The 16,088-nt window shown below is 41.1% G+C and overlaps 1 protein-coding gene across 1 annotated transcript in view; it reads right to left on the bottom strand.

Annotated features, from left to right (window-relative positions):
- Positions 1 to 16,088, bottom strand: part of akap12 (A-kinase anchoring protein 12) — a 43,699-nt gene that overhangs the window by 11,987 nt on the left and 15,624 nt on the right. Inside the window, exon 2 of the mRNA XM_022768721.1 lies at positions 10,282 to 10,357. Coding sequence (XP_022624442.1) covers positions 10,282 to 10,357 — 76 coding nt within the window. The remainder of the gene's footprint in view (positions 1 to 10,281; positions 10,358 to 16,088) is intronic.

Below are 16,088 nucleotides of genomic sequence, written 5' to 3'. Positions count from 1 at the left end.
CAGTCTAATGCACCCACTCCACCGTTCCCCCCTCTACTCCCCTTTTTCAGGAGGCAACCAGGCTCCCCCCTTATCTCATGGCTCAAGTAACTAGTCATGTAGAGAAATGTTGACAAAGGCAAACCAGAGGGAATTTCAGGATTTAGTTTGGACACAAAACTTTCTCTATTTGTTCCTAATTGAAAATGTGTGATTTTTTTTTCTCTTTAAGGCACAATTGATAAAATAAAAAAAAACTCTCTTCACTGCACTTTTTCAAAAAAACACTACAAACATGTCCTTGTTGGAGGCAAAGTTCATACCCAGGGCCTCAACCCAAACCATGGATGCCATCGAGTTGTCGCCTGCCCCCTTTGAATGTTAATAGGCCCCTCTCAATTACTCCAAATACAGACACATTTAATTCAGCTTTTGTCTGGGAGAGGGGGGGGACTAGAAGGAATGCAGATAAATACTCAGGTAAATACCAGCATAATCAGATCTGTCACACTTCAGCATTGTCCCAGAGGAATGTGTGAATTCCATTTAGAGGGCTCCCAAATAGGTGATAACAGCAGTAATCAAGTACCGTCTGGAAGCAGCCCCCTTACCCGAATGCTTTAAAATGTATTCAACAAGTCTAGGCTCAAAAATCAAGTGTCATTTTTAGTCTCAAATTTCCAATACACAAGTAAACGAGAGAACCCATGATCAGACAAAACATGGGTGAAACAAATCATCTCATTTTCTCATTGACCCCACTTCCTGTGAGTTTCTTCAGATTCACTGAATGGAGAGGGGTGTGAATACCAAGGTCTTTGCCCATGGATAGAAAGCTTCATAGTTTTTTTTTTGCTGGCAATACTAGGAAAAGAAGAGATAGGAGAGGAAGGACAGAAGATATTCACAAATCTAATGAGATATATTTTATTTAGGAAAAAGTTTCAGTATAATGAAATAACTTTTTATAACATTACGGATAAATGCTTGCTTCTCTTTTGCAAGGAACAAATTAGGTTGTGCAAGGCTGGCATTTCTAGTCTATTCGCTAGTCTCTGTAACTTAGTCTAAGTATATAATTGTATTCCATCTATGCATCATTAAGTTTCAGAGAGTTATAGTTCAATCCTATGGCTATGTCATGAAATACTCATTCACTTGATCACAGTCATTTACAAAGAATTTCATTCTGACATGCCAGCTTTCTGTTATTGCAGTGACTCATCTGGTAGGTTTTACACTTTTTTTTTATACTACGCGACATAATGACTATATGACTGTAAATTAAGCTGAATGGACAGTGAGTCAGACCGAAGGGAATGTAAGAGTTGGGTCAGTCCACAGCTTCCTTTTCCCTCCCAACTTCCTTCATATGACTCACACACAACACATCAGTTACATTCCTGGACTTCCATACATACAGAGAGATTTTAATTTTGGCACACACACATAGCTTCAGGCTGCACTGAGCTGTGTAGGACATACTTCTGTAAAGAATCTACATGGTTCATCTTGCACTTGGAAGACAATGGTGGCATTTTCATTTTTTTTAATCAACAAATCCTTTGAAAAGACAATAACCAGCTCTGAATGTATGCTGCTAACAAGTGTGTCTGTATATCACCACGGCCTGATAACACTGCCTCTACTGTACGCCTTAGTCCCTCATTGTCAATAAAATCAATAGTATAATTCTCTACATTCACACTAATGTTTTTCTTCTCTCTTGGTCTCAGTGCTAATTTGATTAACCCCTAAGTTAGGGGCTAAGTTCAGTAGAAGAAAAGACGTGATAGAAAGAAGAGTTGATATTGGCGTTACTTTCCACCGCCAGAGACAGCTCTTGGTGAGTAAAAGAATGAAGTTTGATGCTAAACTCGCAACATATTTTCTAGACTGGTAAGTAAAGAGGTGTTAATGCTAATGTTGGCTATGTAGCAATATTAGATGATTAGTTTTCTGTAAATCAGTTGATCAAATTAATTAACTAATCGCTCAAAGTTTGAGTAAGATCCCAGAGTTTCCAAAGACCCCAAACATGTCTGGTTGAACTTTGGGGAAATGTGTATAAAATGATGCACGAGACATCTGGGGCAGACGTATGAAAATTAATATTTCACTCACTGTAAACATCACATAGCTGAAACTAGCTGACTACGAAACTGTCAGAGTGTGCAATATGATAATTTCTCTTATATTGATTAAACAGTAATTTGACTAAAACTGACTCCCATCACAACAGTAAATAAAGTGAGTGCTTTATACTGGTCTATATGACACAGGGCCAAGTCTGAGGGGGTGACGCCCCACGTATCTCAATAGATTTGAAAACGTGCCTGAGTTCAGGAATGTTTGAGGAGGGGTCTTGAATGGTCGGGCGGGTGGGGGGTTGGGGTTCTGCGTGGGCAGAAGGGCTTTTTGTAGCCTCTAAAGAAGTGCATGACATCATCGGACAGCACAGAAGAAAACGCCTCCTACTCTTCCAAGAACGGGATAGGATGATGTTGAAATAATTGGAGGAAAGGGAAACAAGGGTTGTGAGTGTGTGAAAGATCAGAGATTATTTTTCATTCAGTACTTTTCCTTTCTTCTCCATTTTTCAATTATTTTCTCCTCTTCTCACACCATCCATTTTTTTTTTTTTGGTCCCAAATCGACACTTCAGTCCTCTTTTATCCTTCTCCCCCTCCACCACTTTCCCCCTGAGTCTTCTCTCCTCACGAGCCCCCTCCCCACTATCCCACCACTCCTCCAGTTTTGTGTGGGCCGGAGGGATGGATAAGAATGTCGGACAGGAAACAGTCATTTCTTGACATCACTGTTTCCTCTTCCTTTTGCACGTTTCCTCGAGGTACACTTCATTCTGTACTCTGCACAGTCTGTCCAGAAACCTTTCCGCCTTTTCTCACTCAGATCATGTCCGTACATCACGTGATGTCGCATGATGACAGGAACACTCGCTGTGACATCTCAGATTAGAGTATTTTGTAACAATCTTTTTATTTTTCTTCTGAAACAATGGAGGCTCATGTTTACTGCTTTTAGGATTGAGGAGAAGAAGGTCCACAAAGCCAAAATTATCTTGCATGCAACTGCCTACAATTAAAAGATCAAATAAGTGGGTTTCTATTACTGACAGTCTTGCTAGCTGTCCATTTAAAGTCCTTTGTTTTTACGACAAAAAGGGTGCTTTTAAATTTGGGTGAGGAGCAGCAACACCAGCTTCCAGAGGAGTATGTTTAGCCAGCCTTTACCATCTGTTATACTTGTCTTCACTTTTCTCTGCATTCCTGAAATATTTGCACCGGCAATTTGGCATTCCAGTTGTTGTTATGCATCATCTTGTCTTCCAGTAAAGACTGGATTTTAAAAATAGGGGAGTGGAGATCTAAAGAATCCCCTCTTGGAGCATTTACAAAGCCAAAGTCTAAGAGAAAAGTACTTGTCTGCTTGTCAACTATCAAATAATCAGGCTGGGTTGACAAGGATGTAATCTTTGATATATTTTCAAATGGTTGTGTTTATTCAGGCTGAGTTGAAGCTTTGTACTGAATAATGGAGGGAAGTGTTTGAAAACCAAATATGTTGCTGATAAAAATACAGCTCTCAAATCTTGCTCAACCCCAAAAAGTGGCTCTTCTCCCCTCCCTGTGTGGCAAAAGAAAGGGTTCCCACTCACTACCCAGCTGTATTTCATGAGAACTTAACCAAAAATGTTCCTCACAATTACTCTCTCTGGCTCCTTATCCATCTCCCTTACCTCAGTCTCATGCACCGCTCTGTTTAACATTAGGATTTGGCAGGAATCCACTAACTTGTTCTTAAATCTACACTCAAAAAATTGTTCATCTCAACAAGTCATTTAATCTCAACTGGGTGTTTAAATCTAATTTTTCCTCAAAAAGGGCCAGCGGAGTGAGATAATTCCAGTTGTTTCCACAACAATTTCAGTTGTTCTTGGACTTTTCTTGAAACAAATGTTGGTAACTTAAGTAAAGGTGGAGCGAGGCAGAGAGCTGGAGTATCAAGTATCCGGTACCAAGATGATTACATTTAATTCTTGCATCAGACATAAGTGAAAAACCTCACCTCACTGACACATTCTTGGCACTTATTTAAAGAAGATTTTATCATTAATTGCAGGGTAAAAATTACTTATGATAGTATATAGATACTTGCACCATTGCAAAAGGGGCCATAACACTATTAAAGAGGGAGAAGAAGGAGGGGTCTGTCACATTCCTGGTCCATTCTCTCAAACCTCCATGTGCCTGGGGGAGGTTAGGGGTTGAGGAAGGAGATTAGGTTCCCTGATGCCGGGAAAGATGAGCACCTGCGGAGACGAGTGGGTCCTGGGGGTCTGAGAGCCCTGGTGGGAGCCACCATGAGTTTGACCTTATTACTGTAATTTTCACCCCTGTAGTACTATTGTCTGATTACTGCTGAACTGGTTAGTTTAGTTATCACAAATGGTTTGATTTGATTTGGTTGATGCACTCCTTCCAAGAGCCAGCGTTAGCATTAATAGCTGTTTCTAGAAGAAACATTATGAGTTCAGCACCAAACTGTCTCCAGTAGTGGAAAGCAACGCAAATAACTCTTATCTCTATCATGTCTTTTCTTCTACTGAAGTTAGCACGCTAACCAGCTCGCCCCAGCCCGTCACGTCACTTTCCGATAGCAACAAACAGCCGACAAAGTTATCAACTAGCCAGAGAACAAAGCTGAACATTTAGCTGCTAAAGAGCCAGACATTTCCCCCAGGAGTTGGTAGAGAGGGAATACCGGACTCACACTTATCATGTGGCCAGAAATACGACTCCAAATGAATGCTACCTTTGCTCAATGTCTGCTGGATGTCTAATAGGTTTGGGCAAGTGGAATGAAAAAAATTAAACAAAACAAAAAATAAATTATTGCAGTTTACTTAGCTTAGCTGATGAATTTCTAATTAATTATTTTTATATCTAACTTTTGTTATTTCAAGTGCACTTGAGGTTGTGACATTTGGTAAGGGAGCATTACTGTAACTGTTTTAATAGACCATCTGATGGCAATTGGCTGTCTTTGTCTTGGCAGGCGCAGCCAGCAAAGGGATTTGATTTTTGATCAGCTTGCCATCAGCTCATCAGGCTATTGCTGATTATATGGACTGTCAGAAGTCACTCAAGCTTAATTTCAAAAGCTGATCAGTTTAGAGGCTGAGACAACTGTTGACAAATTGCAGCTTTTTAATAGAGTTCTCTTACTCTCTACTGTCCAGAAGTGTATCCTTAAAGCACCTGATACATAATGACTGAATAAAACATAATTGACAAAGGACTAGACAGTGATGGATCTTGAGGGACTGAGAGGCTTTCAAGCACTCCAATCTAAAACTCTCCCCCTCTAACACTTTCCTCTGGGATCTCTTCCTTTCTCTGACGGGAGAGAAATCATTCTGATCTCTGGTTGATGGATCAGTGTCTGCACACAGTACAAACCAAAGACGGTACAATTCCTATAGTTTAAGTAAAGTAGAAAAAGATGCAGAACATCTTAATAGGAGTCTTCGACCATAATGAGCATTGTCAGCAGGAATGTAAAAGGAAAATGGGCAAAAGTCCAGCAGGAGCAATCTGGCAGCTGGATTGTGTTATGATGAATATACAGCGTGAATCCATATTGGCGGAGATCAGACAGAGCTTAAGTGAAGGGAGAGGTCCCTTCTACAGGCATGATGAACATTTTGGCAACCCGACTATGTACGTCCCCGGAGTCGAGTCTGAGTAAGTCCATCCTGGAATGAAATCATGGCCACACATATAAACACACACACGCACACACTTACAGTACACACAGAGTGCAATACTTCCACCCTGTAAAGGTTTACACCTGCAGCCAGATGATGAAATTAAAATGTAGCACAAAGAGACTCTAGGTAATAATTTCTGACAATTTCTGACACACCTGGGACCAACAGCATTTTAAAAAATCTGTCAAACTTTTTGACAGACTTGGACTGCTACATGTGTGTAGCAGCAAAATTGGGGGGTTTAGCAACAATTTGCTTTCATTATTAATTAATACTTTCTATCCATTTTTTTTCACTGAATCATTTTATTGTTTAGTCTATAAAATGTAAAAAATAATAATGAGTGTCCAGTACAAGTTGCCACAGTCCTTAGCACCATTTTCCAAATGCTGATGCCTGGCTTAAAAAACCCCAAAGAGCTTCAGTGGTTTATAATGATATGAGCTAAAGGGAAGCTGCAAACACTCACACTACAGGATTCCAGCACAATACAGTGAAATTCAACACTATTCCTCTCTTGGACTAACAACTTCAACTATCTGACGCCAGTTTTCTACACAAACTTTAGTGAATGAACTAAATGAATCCATTTAATGTGGTGAAGCACACCCACGTGGTCCCGTGAGTAGGATGAAACAAACAGATATGCAGCATTCGACCTATGACTGACGTCCGGCATTCCTACAAATAAACACACACTGCAACAAGCACACTAACACACTCGCATAGTCAGCATTATCTCCCTCTCTAGCCATCCAGAAAACTTCATTGGTCCTCTTTTGCAGCCTGTGAGCCATCTGGGAGGGAGCGGCGACTCTCCGGCCAGTGGATTACATCAGCTATGATGTCATTCTTCGGGCTGCCACTGCACCCCATACGCCCACACCCTTGAAACTAGCAACTCAAACGCACATTCACACATGCAGACTTGCATGCACATCTACACGGAAGACAAAGACACCAAATATTACTGTTAATAATGAGATTAATGTGTGAAAAGATTAATAACGCATTATTCACTGTGGTAAACAAAAAGAAATCAAGTCAGAGAGACTGGTTTTAGTCTGATAGAAACTAAAGAGATAAGATGTCTCATTTTGAGTATTCCTAGGAATGTTGGTCATTCATGGCTGACTGTATGTTAATGTCTTTCTCTCTCTTCATCCTTATGTATTTTTACTCCTTCGGGTTCTGGCTCTTTCCTTGCCTCTCTCTTCTCTCTGGCAAAGAAGCATTTTCTGAGTTGTTCCCTCAAAACTCTATTTCTATGTAATATTTATTCTGTTCCTTTCTGTCAAATAACCTGCTGTAAACTCTCTAAGCCTCAGGCCTCCTGTCTGTGCTTTCTCAGCCAATCTGGCACATAAAGAAGGTTAAAACAGACTTAGAGAATGATTTTCAATCAGTGTGTCAGCCAATTCGATGTTTTATGCAAAACTGATAAGAAGTCCCAAAGTCTTTGCCGAGCAGGAAAAGAGACAGCGACCACATGTTGCCTTTTCAAAAAGACCAACAACCATACCAAAAACAAGCCACTCTGAGCTTGGATTCAGCCATTCATGCAATTCTTTTTTCTTATTTAGCTGCATTTTCAGGATTTCTCTTTAACCAAATTAGAACTGTTTCCACACCCCTCCCTTTGCAGGGCACAGTCACCTTGTGTGAACCAGCAGATTCAGTGTTTGTGTTCTCAAATGGGATGGTGGACACTCTGGAAAAAGTAACTCCACACCCTCCTCATACTCTTGTACCATTTAAAACAAATACTTTCAGTAATTGAATTAAACATCCCATGACAGATGATAAGAGGCAAATATATTTAGTGCAACGTACATATGCCTGTTCTTGCTCATCACACATTCATACAGGCAATCCATACTTAGACCAACTGATGTTGCTACTAAAGTGCCCATACAGAGGAGTCCAGTATTAAGCAGAACAGAACCAAAAATGTGAGTTATTATCTCACTCAAAGTTGCTACATGTGATTCAGGCTGCTGTGTGACGTGTTTTGGGCTGGTCCTTTAACTGAAAACACTCTGGCATGCCTGATAGGGAAAGATTGCACACATGTGTGTGTGTGTGAGTGTGTGTGTGTATGTGTGTGTGTGCATTTGCTCATGTGTCAGTCTTTTGATCTGCAGCTCGTCTTTTGTTGTTTTATGTTGTTATCAGAGAGATTCCTCTTCTCTTCCTGTCTCCCACAATGCTCTGCTGTCTTTATCAGGCTGCACTAGAGGTAGAGCAGCGCTGGGATGTGAAACCTCTATCGTCTCAGTCCCTCTCTCTATTTTGTAACTCCCTTCCTTTCACTCCCCTGCACTCCTTCAATCTGTTGCCTTGAAGCTCTTTCACAACTTGTTTTCTGTTGTTTGTGTCGTTTTTATTCTTGCAAGTGAGAGTGCCAGGCTCAGTCAGCTGGTGTGTTGATTGATCAGTCAGTTCAAATTTCATGGGTCCACTTCATTTTCCATTCAAAACGGGTCAAGTAGGGTCCTGCTATAACTGCCACGAGGCTGTTTTAGGGTACACTGAGCGGATCTGCCTTCAGCTCTCATCACGTGAGGGACAAATATGTTATTTTGAGTCGAGAAGAAGTGTGAACCGTAAAGTTCAGGAAAAATTACATGTATAATATTTCTATTTGAGTGTAGTGAGGTTGGGTTTAAATACACTCTCCTCAGGTTAATATATGAATTTTGGGTTCAGGTAGGTTTTTCCGTTTTTGAGCACATCGACTTTTGTGATCTCGCAAAGTATAAGCATCAGAACATTCACTCGGCGCTGGTTGGCAGGATTTTAATATCAGAAGGGAAAGTTGTTGTGAGGCGGGCAGGGCCGCTGCATATTCATTTAGCATGATTAGTGTCAAATCACTTGGCGACAAGTATGATGAACTCACAGGCGGTAAGAGACAGGTGGAAATGAAATCAAATTAAAATTTGCAACAGTTTTTCAGAAATGATTTTCGTGACTTGTATCCAAGCCAGAAAGTAATATTGCATGTTATCTCTGCCTGAAAACCTTCACACATCGATCTCCGTTAGAGAATAAAGTAAGAGTTGTTTTTTTTTGTACAGGAAATGGAGTGGTCTGCAGCCTCTGTTGGTCTATGTGTAAGTGAACAAGATCTAAGCATTCCTGACAATGTAAATATGTGGTTCCCCTTGTTTCTGTTCTATATCTTTCCATGTTACTAATTAACTTACAGTACATGTCCACAGACACAACTACTTCAACAACCAAATTCGTCTCTACCAGTTTACATGCCACATCAACTCATATACTCTGAGCAGGGTATCGGGTTACTCTGTGAACGGACAGAATCGCTTCATTAAATATCTTATTAAATAGGTTATTTGACAAAGGGCTATGTGACATATTTCAGTGTTTTAAGTAGTATTGGGTTACTCCTTCCCCTGGGCTATAACATATTATGATGTGCGCAGGTTGCTTTGTGCGGGGCCTGGGTCACGGCCTGCTAAATATTTGGGGAGGGCGTACACGCCCCTGCAGCCCTCCCAGACTGAGGGAGACACGATAGAAATGACAATGAAAATAAACAAACGCAGCCTTGGAGATAGGAGATGGACAGGGCAGGTCATTGCACATAAAGTTGATCCAGTTTATTACTGGGAAGTGATTATCTAAGATTACTGGTTTAAATCTTCCATAAGACCACAGTCCTCTTTAAAGAGAGCAACATTTTGAATAGTCCATTACTGTAAACAATGAGACAAATGAGCCCTACCTTTGTGTCCATTAGCTTCTGCTACAAAAGACGATTTGGCATCGGGAGGTTCTGAGAGAAACTTCTTGCGTTTGTCTTGAAGCATCACAAACCAAATTTATAAATTCAGAAAGCAGGTGCATGTACTTTATGTGAGTTAACATTTCCATGGTCTCACCTGATGGGTTTTAGAATAATGAGAGAAACAGAGAACGAGAGAGAGAGAGAGAGAGAGAGAGAGTATGTTGAATATCTGTGTGTGTGTGTGTGTGTGTGTGTGTGTGTGTGTGTGGCTCCTATGTGAAAAGCCCATGTAGGTGTCCCCTGTGTGTTGACAAAGGGATTAGTTTAGGATCAAGTAGATCTTGCAGAGCCATGAAGACATCTGCAGACAAGAATTTGCACACACTGAAACACACACACACACACACACACACACACACACACACACACAGAGACTGAAAACTGACCCCACACAAACAAGCTTACCTTCTGCCACCGCTGAAGAAACAGTACAAAATCCCAGACACAAACACACACAAACATTGCCACTACTTACCACACAGACCACAGGAACAGCACCCAAAGTCACACTGTGTAAATACACAACAGGCTATTGACAGAACAGACACAGTCTCTCACACGCACACACACACACACACGCACGCACGCACGCACGCACGCACGCACGCACACGCACACGCACACGCACACGCACACGCACACACACACACACACATATATTCTTATATATGTATATATGTATATAAACACACACCTTCTGCCAGGGTGTTGTCCTCTGAGTGTCCATTCAGGCTGGTCATGCTGGAGATCTGGCCATTTTTCTGCAAAGACTGAAAAAGAGACAAGGACACTCTGAGTCAAGAGGTTTGTTTGCCTTTTTGGTTGTTTTTTTTATCTGAATGCAATGGCGCACATGAGCGACAAGTTCAACATATTAGGAAATACTATGACTGGATTCAATTTCTTTAATAGACTTAGATGAGATCGATGCAGCTCTCTTCACAGAGGTGGTGTTCAACTACAGTTTGTCGCCACTCGCCCTCATACACTCTGTAATGCTTTTAAAAATAATGCCAACCAGCAAAGACAACCGGCCCATCATGTTTTACGATCAGCCTACAAGAAGCTGTTAGAGCCTTAAATGGCATGTGTGCTGCCACTGCTTTCTAAAGCCATAAATAGTTTAATTATCAGGCAGGACAATTTATTGGTCAAAGACGAAAACACCAAAACAAGAACCAAAAATGGGTTGATTCACCTCAGGCCACTTTCACAAGGACTCATTAAAATGATTATGTTGTTAAGTCAGCTGATTTTGTTTGACACTAAAGTTAGCAATCAAGTCTGAAAAAGAGCAACAGAAATCCAACACTAACCTGTTAACATACCAACACCACAGCAATTAAGAATATTATAGGATTACTGGTGATACAACAGATGATTAAAAAGTACAGTATTACAGCCATTTTTCATTATGGACACACTACAAGTGTGTTAACAAGATTCGACCTGGCTAACGGAAGTGGAGCTGAAGCTTGACAGAGTTTTTTTTTTGGCAGCAACCAGCTCAGACTGACAGCCGTACAATAGCAAGCAGAGCCAGAGCTTTTGTCTGTCCCGGCCAGGGGAGAGGGAACCAGAGCCTCCCCACAGAGCTGCTAATCTAACTAATGGACAAGTCAGGCTCCATTCCCAGCAGCCCAAAGTCCTGCAGGAAAGTCCTGAAAAATGACACCGCAGAGAAGGCACTCTGCTGGGGACAGATTGGAGAGAGATTGACTAAAAGATGAGAAAAAGAAAGTGAGAGCAGGTTGGAAGAGTGGAGGGAGGGAGGAGTAGAGCTGTCCTACATGGTGCTGTAACTGTTTGGGAGGAATACAACAAAGACCTCTGCAGAGAGGGGAGGAGTGTGTGTTACTGCATCCAAACAAAAGAGAGAGAAGACGAAATGAAAATGTTCAGGGATGTAGAAATGATCAAGCTGAAGTTGTGAATACAATCTAGTAAATTCTCTCCCATATTTTCGTTTCTTATGCGCACCCTGTCCACCTGTCAGACAATCCCTGATTTGACAAGTATAACGTTTACAGTTCCAACTATTAATCATTTTCTTTTTCTTTTTTTTCCATAATGCTTGTTTTGTCCAACCAGCAGTCTGAAACCCAAAGATATTAAATTTACAAAGATACAAATAATTTCTTATTTGGAACCAGGGAATGTTTATTATTAATTGATAATCAGTTATTCAAATAATTGGAAGCACTCCAGTCAAACTTCGATGTGATTCTGTCGCGGTACATTTGGCTGCATTATGTGGAAAATCTGGACACAAACACACACACCTAAAATACACTCTTGCTCTCTGTCAATACTGCAGCAACCCTGGCCTCTCCTAGTTCATTAATTAGGCGGCTACATTTCAGGCCAACGAACTTGAGTCACTCATTTGTTGGATGCACAAAATATCAGGATTTTGATTGTGTTAGCTTCTTTTCTGCCAAACTCCTTCAGTGGTGAGGCGGCTTCTACTGCAAGTGACTGTGATTGGCTGCAGATGTAATCAGACATCTCAGAACAAAAAAAATAAAATAAAAACACAATACAGCTATGCTTTTTATTCTTGTTCAGTGCGAGCCAAGTGCTCCCACCCTGCTAACCTCGTAGAGACACGGAGAACCCCTCGCAGTGAGGTCATGCGCAATTCGGTTCCTTAAGTGCTCATGGTGCCCTTCTGTCTAAAAGGCTTGATCCACCCAGGAACACAACAGTTGAGCAAAAACATGCGAGTGTAAATCAGAGCACGGTTTATGTAGCTACTACATCCTCTTGGGATAAAAGAAAGGAGATGGATGACAGTTGACATTTATTTGTGTAAAGCAATGCCGTGACCATTTGCAACCTGCATGCGAGCAGGGCCCACATGTTGATTCTTTACAAGAAATAAGAAATATATTTGAAGTTTCAGATTCTGCATATGAGAGGCCTTCACACTCACACACATAAAAAGCTGATTGGTTCAAATGGTTTCACGCAGAGGAGGGCGACCCTGTCACTTTTGTCCTTTTAAAGCAATCAGGACCTCTGATCAGATTTGGTGTGTGAGCCCACAGCTGACCTCCAGACCTGCAGCGACCCCGCCCTCCCCTGGCCTACCTCATGACTGGCATTCCCAGCATTCCTTGCCCTCTCTTCACCAAAATTCCACAGATCACCCCCAACACCTGACTCTTCCCTCTTTTTTAAGCCCGCCTCCCCCAAAATGTTCACCCTTGGGCCACCTCTGTCTTTAAGTTACTTCATAAGCCCCCTCTGACCCCCGTCAAAATGCCACTCCTTCTTACGGGTGTCAAAAATGTTGCCGCTATATTCCCACCGCAGCAAGTGCAAGCAATGGCAAGAGAATCTGGACTGGCAGGGAGGGACTCGGGATCGGGATAAATGAAGTTATTGGGCCATGGAAACTCCGCCCAGTGTAGGAAGTATTGTGTCCCATCACAAACCTGCAACGAATATGTGCCTATTCATAAACTGTAACCGCTCTAACCATACCATAACAATATTTTATTTGCTATAAAAACAATATTTTTCTAACGATAACTGCGCCAGTTTGCATACACAGATATTGGATAAAGAGAGGAGATTTTTAAAAGATGTTGCCATTACACATAAAAATTGTTGTCACTGAACCTTTTGGGGTTTTGGAGAACGATCCACCATCAGTGTTACTGTGCGGTGACAGGAGTGTGAGACTTTGATGCATGAATGTGGATGTAAATGTTTGATGTCATGTCGTTCTGTTACTGTTCAGGGCTGACTAAATAACATTTTTTAGAAGGTGTGTATCAGAGTGATGTTTTTTGGTTTTGTCGCAAAATGGAAATAAAATAAATGTTGAATGTACATTTTGAGAAAATTCAAGGTTAAAAATAAAGGTTAAATTGGATCTACATGCCTGTCCGACTTTTACTTATGGACTCTTAGGTTTAAACTTTTCACCTTGCTTCAACACTTCTGGAATGAGTCATCAATATTTGTGTTTAGCGACTCTCACGTAACCAAGCAAGGAAAGAGGATTTCAAGTCCCTCTCGTACAGAAATGACTCAGAGTGCAGGGAGGAGGTGAAGGAATTATAAGAATTACAGTTTTAGTTTATCATTTCAGTGAACTGAAACTGAACTGACCCAAAAACTGATACCGGTACTTCGTCGTTGTTCTGAGCTGCTTTGAATTCCTTTCAGTTCAAGTCCCCGGATGGAATATGTAAGTTTCACTGCCAGTTGTGCATTTTTTGACGCCTGTCTGGTCAACATGGTCTGCCACAAAAAGACCCAAAGCCAGACTTAGACCTGCTGCAAAAAAAAAAAATGCATGAAGGAACAAAACATCTGCTACAACAAAACAACAGCAGGGGCGAAAAAAAACAACTAACTGTTTTGTTTTCTGTCTGGTTTACCATGTAACATGATCAAATTTAAATTAGTTTAGCAGCCATAATTCTATTTATAGATAGATGTGTCCTTTCTGATCTGCATCTATAGGCTTAGAGGATTCATGGGCTTGAGTAGTGCTTTGAGTTTACTAAGTTCACTAGGTGCATTAAGCCTCAAGGACAAAGTATCAGTAAACTACTCCTGCCTCTCTTACAGCCTCTTTCCGTTCTGCTCATTTGTTCTTGGTCTCATCTCCATTTATCACAAGAGGCTTAATACTCACAAATAATGACTTTATCCCTCGCCCTCCCTCTCTGCAGCCTCTTCCATTTAAGTGCTTATACACATCCATTAGGCAGCAAGCAAGACTTCAGACATAACAGAAATAACTGCTTGAGTAACATCGGCTGAAAAAAAAAAAAACTACAGCAACCTGCTGTTTAAGGAAATTACTGAATTAATCTATATATTTTGTGTCACGATTCTTAAAGATTTTCAAATCTTCAGTAGGAACCAGAGTAGTATTGCAAGACAGACATATACTGCACTATATCATTATGATCTTTTCATGGGATTTGTTGACAATATGTAAAATACTGACCAGCACCAGCCTTATTCTCGAAACAAAACAAAAATGGCATGTGGCATGTGTTTCCAAAGTGTCACGTTACCTGGGAGAAGGAAATGGTTTCACCCTGTCGAGCCCCCCCCTTGACATTTCACTTTAGAGTGTTTTTTTTTTACACAGTTGTGTTATTACTGATTTCACCTGTGCTGCAGCATCATTGCCTTCGACTAAGGTGTTGACGGAATAATTTGTTCATGCACTGGATCACTAAAGCATGCACACGTTAACAGTGCTCTGTTTCCATGACATGGAGCTGAACCTTCAGCTCATCGAGCCACAGTTCTTGGCCAGCAACAATATTTTTTGACTGGAAAACTCTGGTAGTAAGTGCATTCACAAACCTTCAGACATTTAAACATTGTGTGAAATTGTCTTTGGCGCGCCTTTAACGACAAACAAATACCATAAAAACAAATGCCTTAAGATAATAAACATAAAATCGTTCCCATCTGATTGCAGTAGCCAGCAATTTCAGTATCAGCAGTGTAAAAGATTAGATAGTCTCCTTTGCCATTTTCCTATGACCTTTATTTTTCTCACTTTACCACTCTTTCTGCTTTCACTTTCATCCCCAATTTTATCTTTCCTTCTTGTTTCCCTCTTATCTGCCTCTCTCATTTACTTCTCGGCTGCACCTCTTTACTCGGTGGCTCCTGAGGAGAGACGACCCGCTGTCTCCTAAATCACTCCACAAAGGCCAGCGGAGGAGATTTATATGCCTTAAACCAAACACAGTATGCAGGAGGAGGGGGTTAATGGAAAAGAAGAGGGTGACGCAGCTGGCCAGTCACATCTCAAAACCCAGACCTCTAGTCTCAGGACAGCTTGAGAGAAGAGGCTGAACTAAGTAGGCAAAAAGAGGATTGGTGACCTTTATTTAAATCTGGTCCGCTCAAATTAAACCGAAGAGGCTTGTCTTCATAATGGTATCAGATAGAGAGCAGGAATAGTTTAAAGGAGCCTAAAACTGAGGGTGAAATTGATTTGGGGGGCTCACGTGTACAAAAGGTCTGCATTTGATTCCGTTTCCTTTTTAAGATTTATACAATAAGTTATTATCAAGATGGATTTAAAGGTCTAAGTCTAAAATACAGGGTTAATGCAGCAGAACAGTGGATTGAGTAAATCTGAGAATCCTTGAAGAAATAAACAGATATCAGATACAGCCAGCTAACATTTTCCAGCTCACCACAATACTAGCTATGAACATCAATCATTACACAACAGCGATGAAGCGGGAACAGCAGCCATAAACTGACTGCATCTGGCCGACGTGGTCATTTTATTGCCAGTTTGTTGACAGTGACTCAGCTGAGGTGCTGCTGAAAACGCAGGAGTCGAAAAACATAACTGTTCAGCGCTACTTCAGCAGTAGGAGATAATAGGCTTTCAGACTCTCTGTGGGGTCGTAGGGTTTTTTTTTTTTTTTTCGGGATAGTTAACCCCACAGCCTCTGACCTCTGAGGTGTGGACAGTCGCAGGGAAGACGAAAGGAAGAGGAC

Source organism: Seriola dumerili, unplaced genomic scaffold (genome assembly GCF_002260705.1).
Source record: "Seriola dumerili isolate Sdu_G_001 unplaced genomic scaffold, Sdu_1.0 BDQW01000025.1, whole genome shotgun sequence".
Classification (NCBI taxonomy): domain Eukaryota; kingdom Metazoa; phylum Chordata; class Actinopteri; order Carangiformes; family Carangidae; genus Seriola; species Seriola dumerili.
The sequence above is the reverse complement of the archived record's forward strand: the minus strand, read 5'-3'. Positions and strand labels throughout refer to the sequence as shown.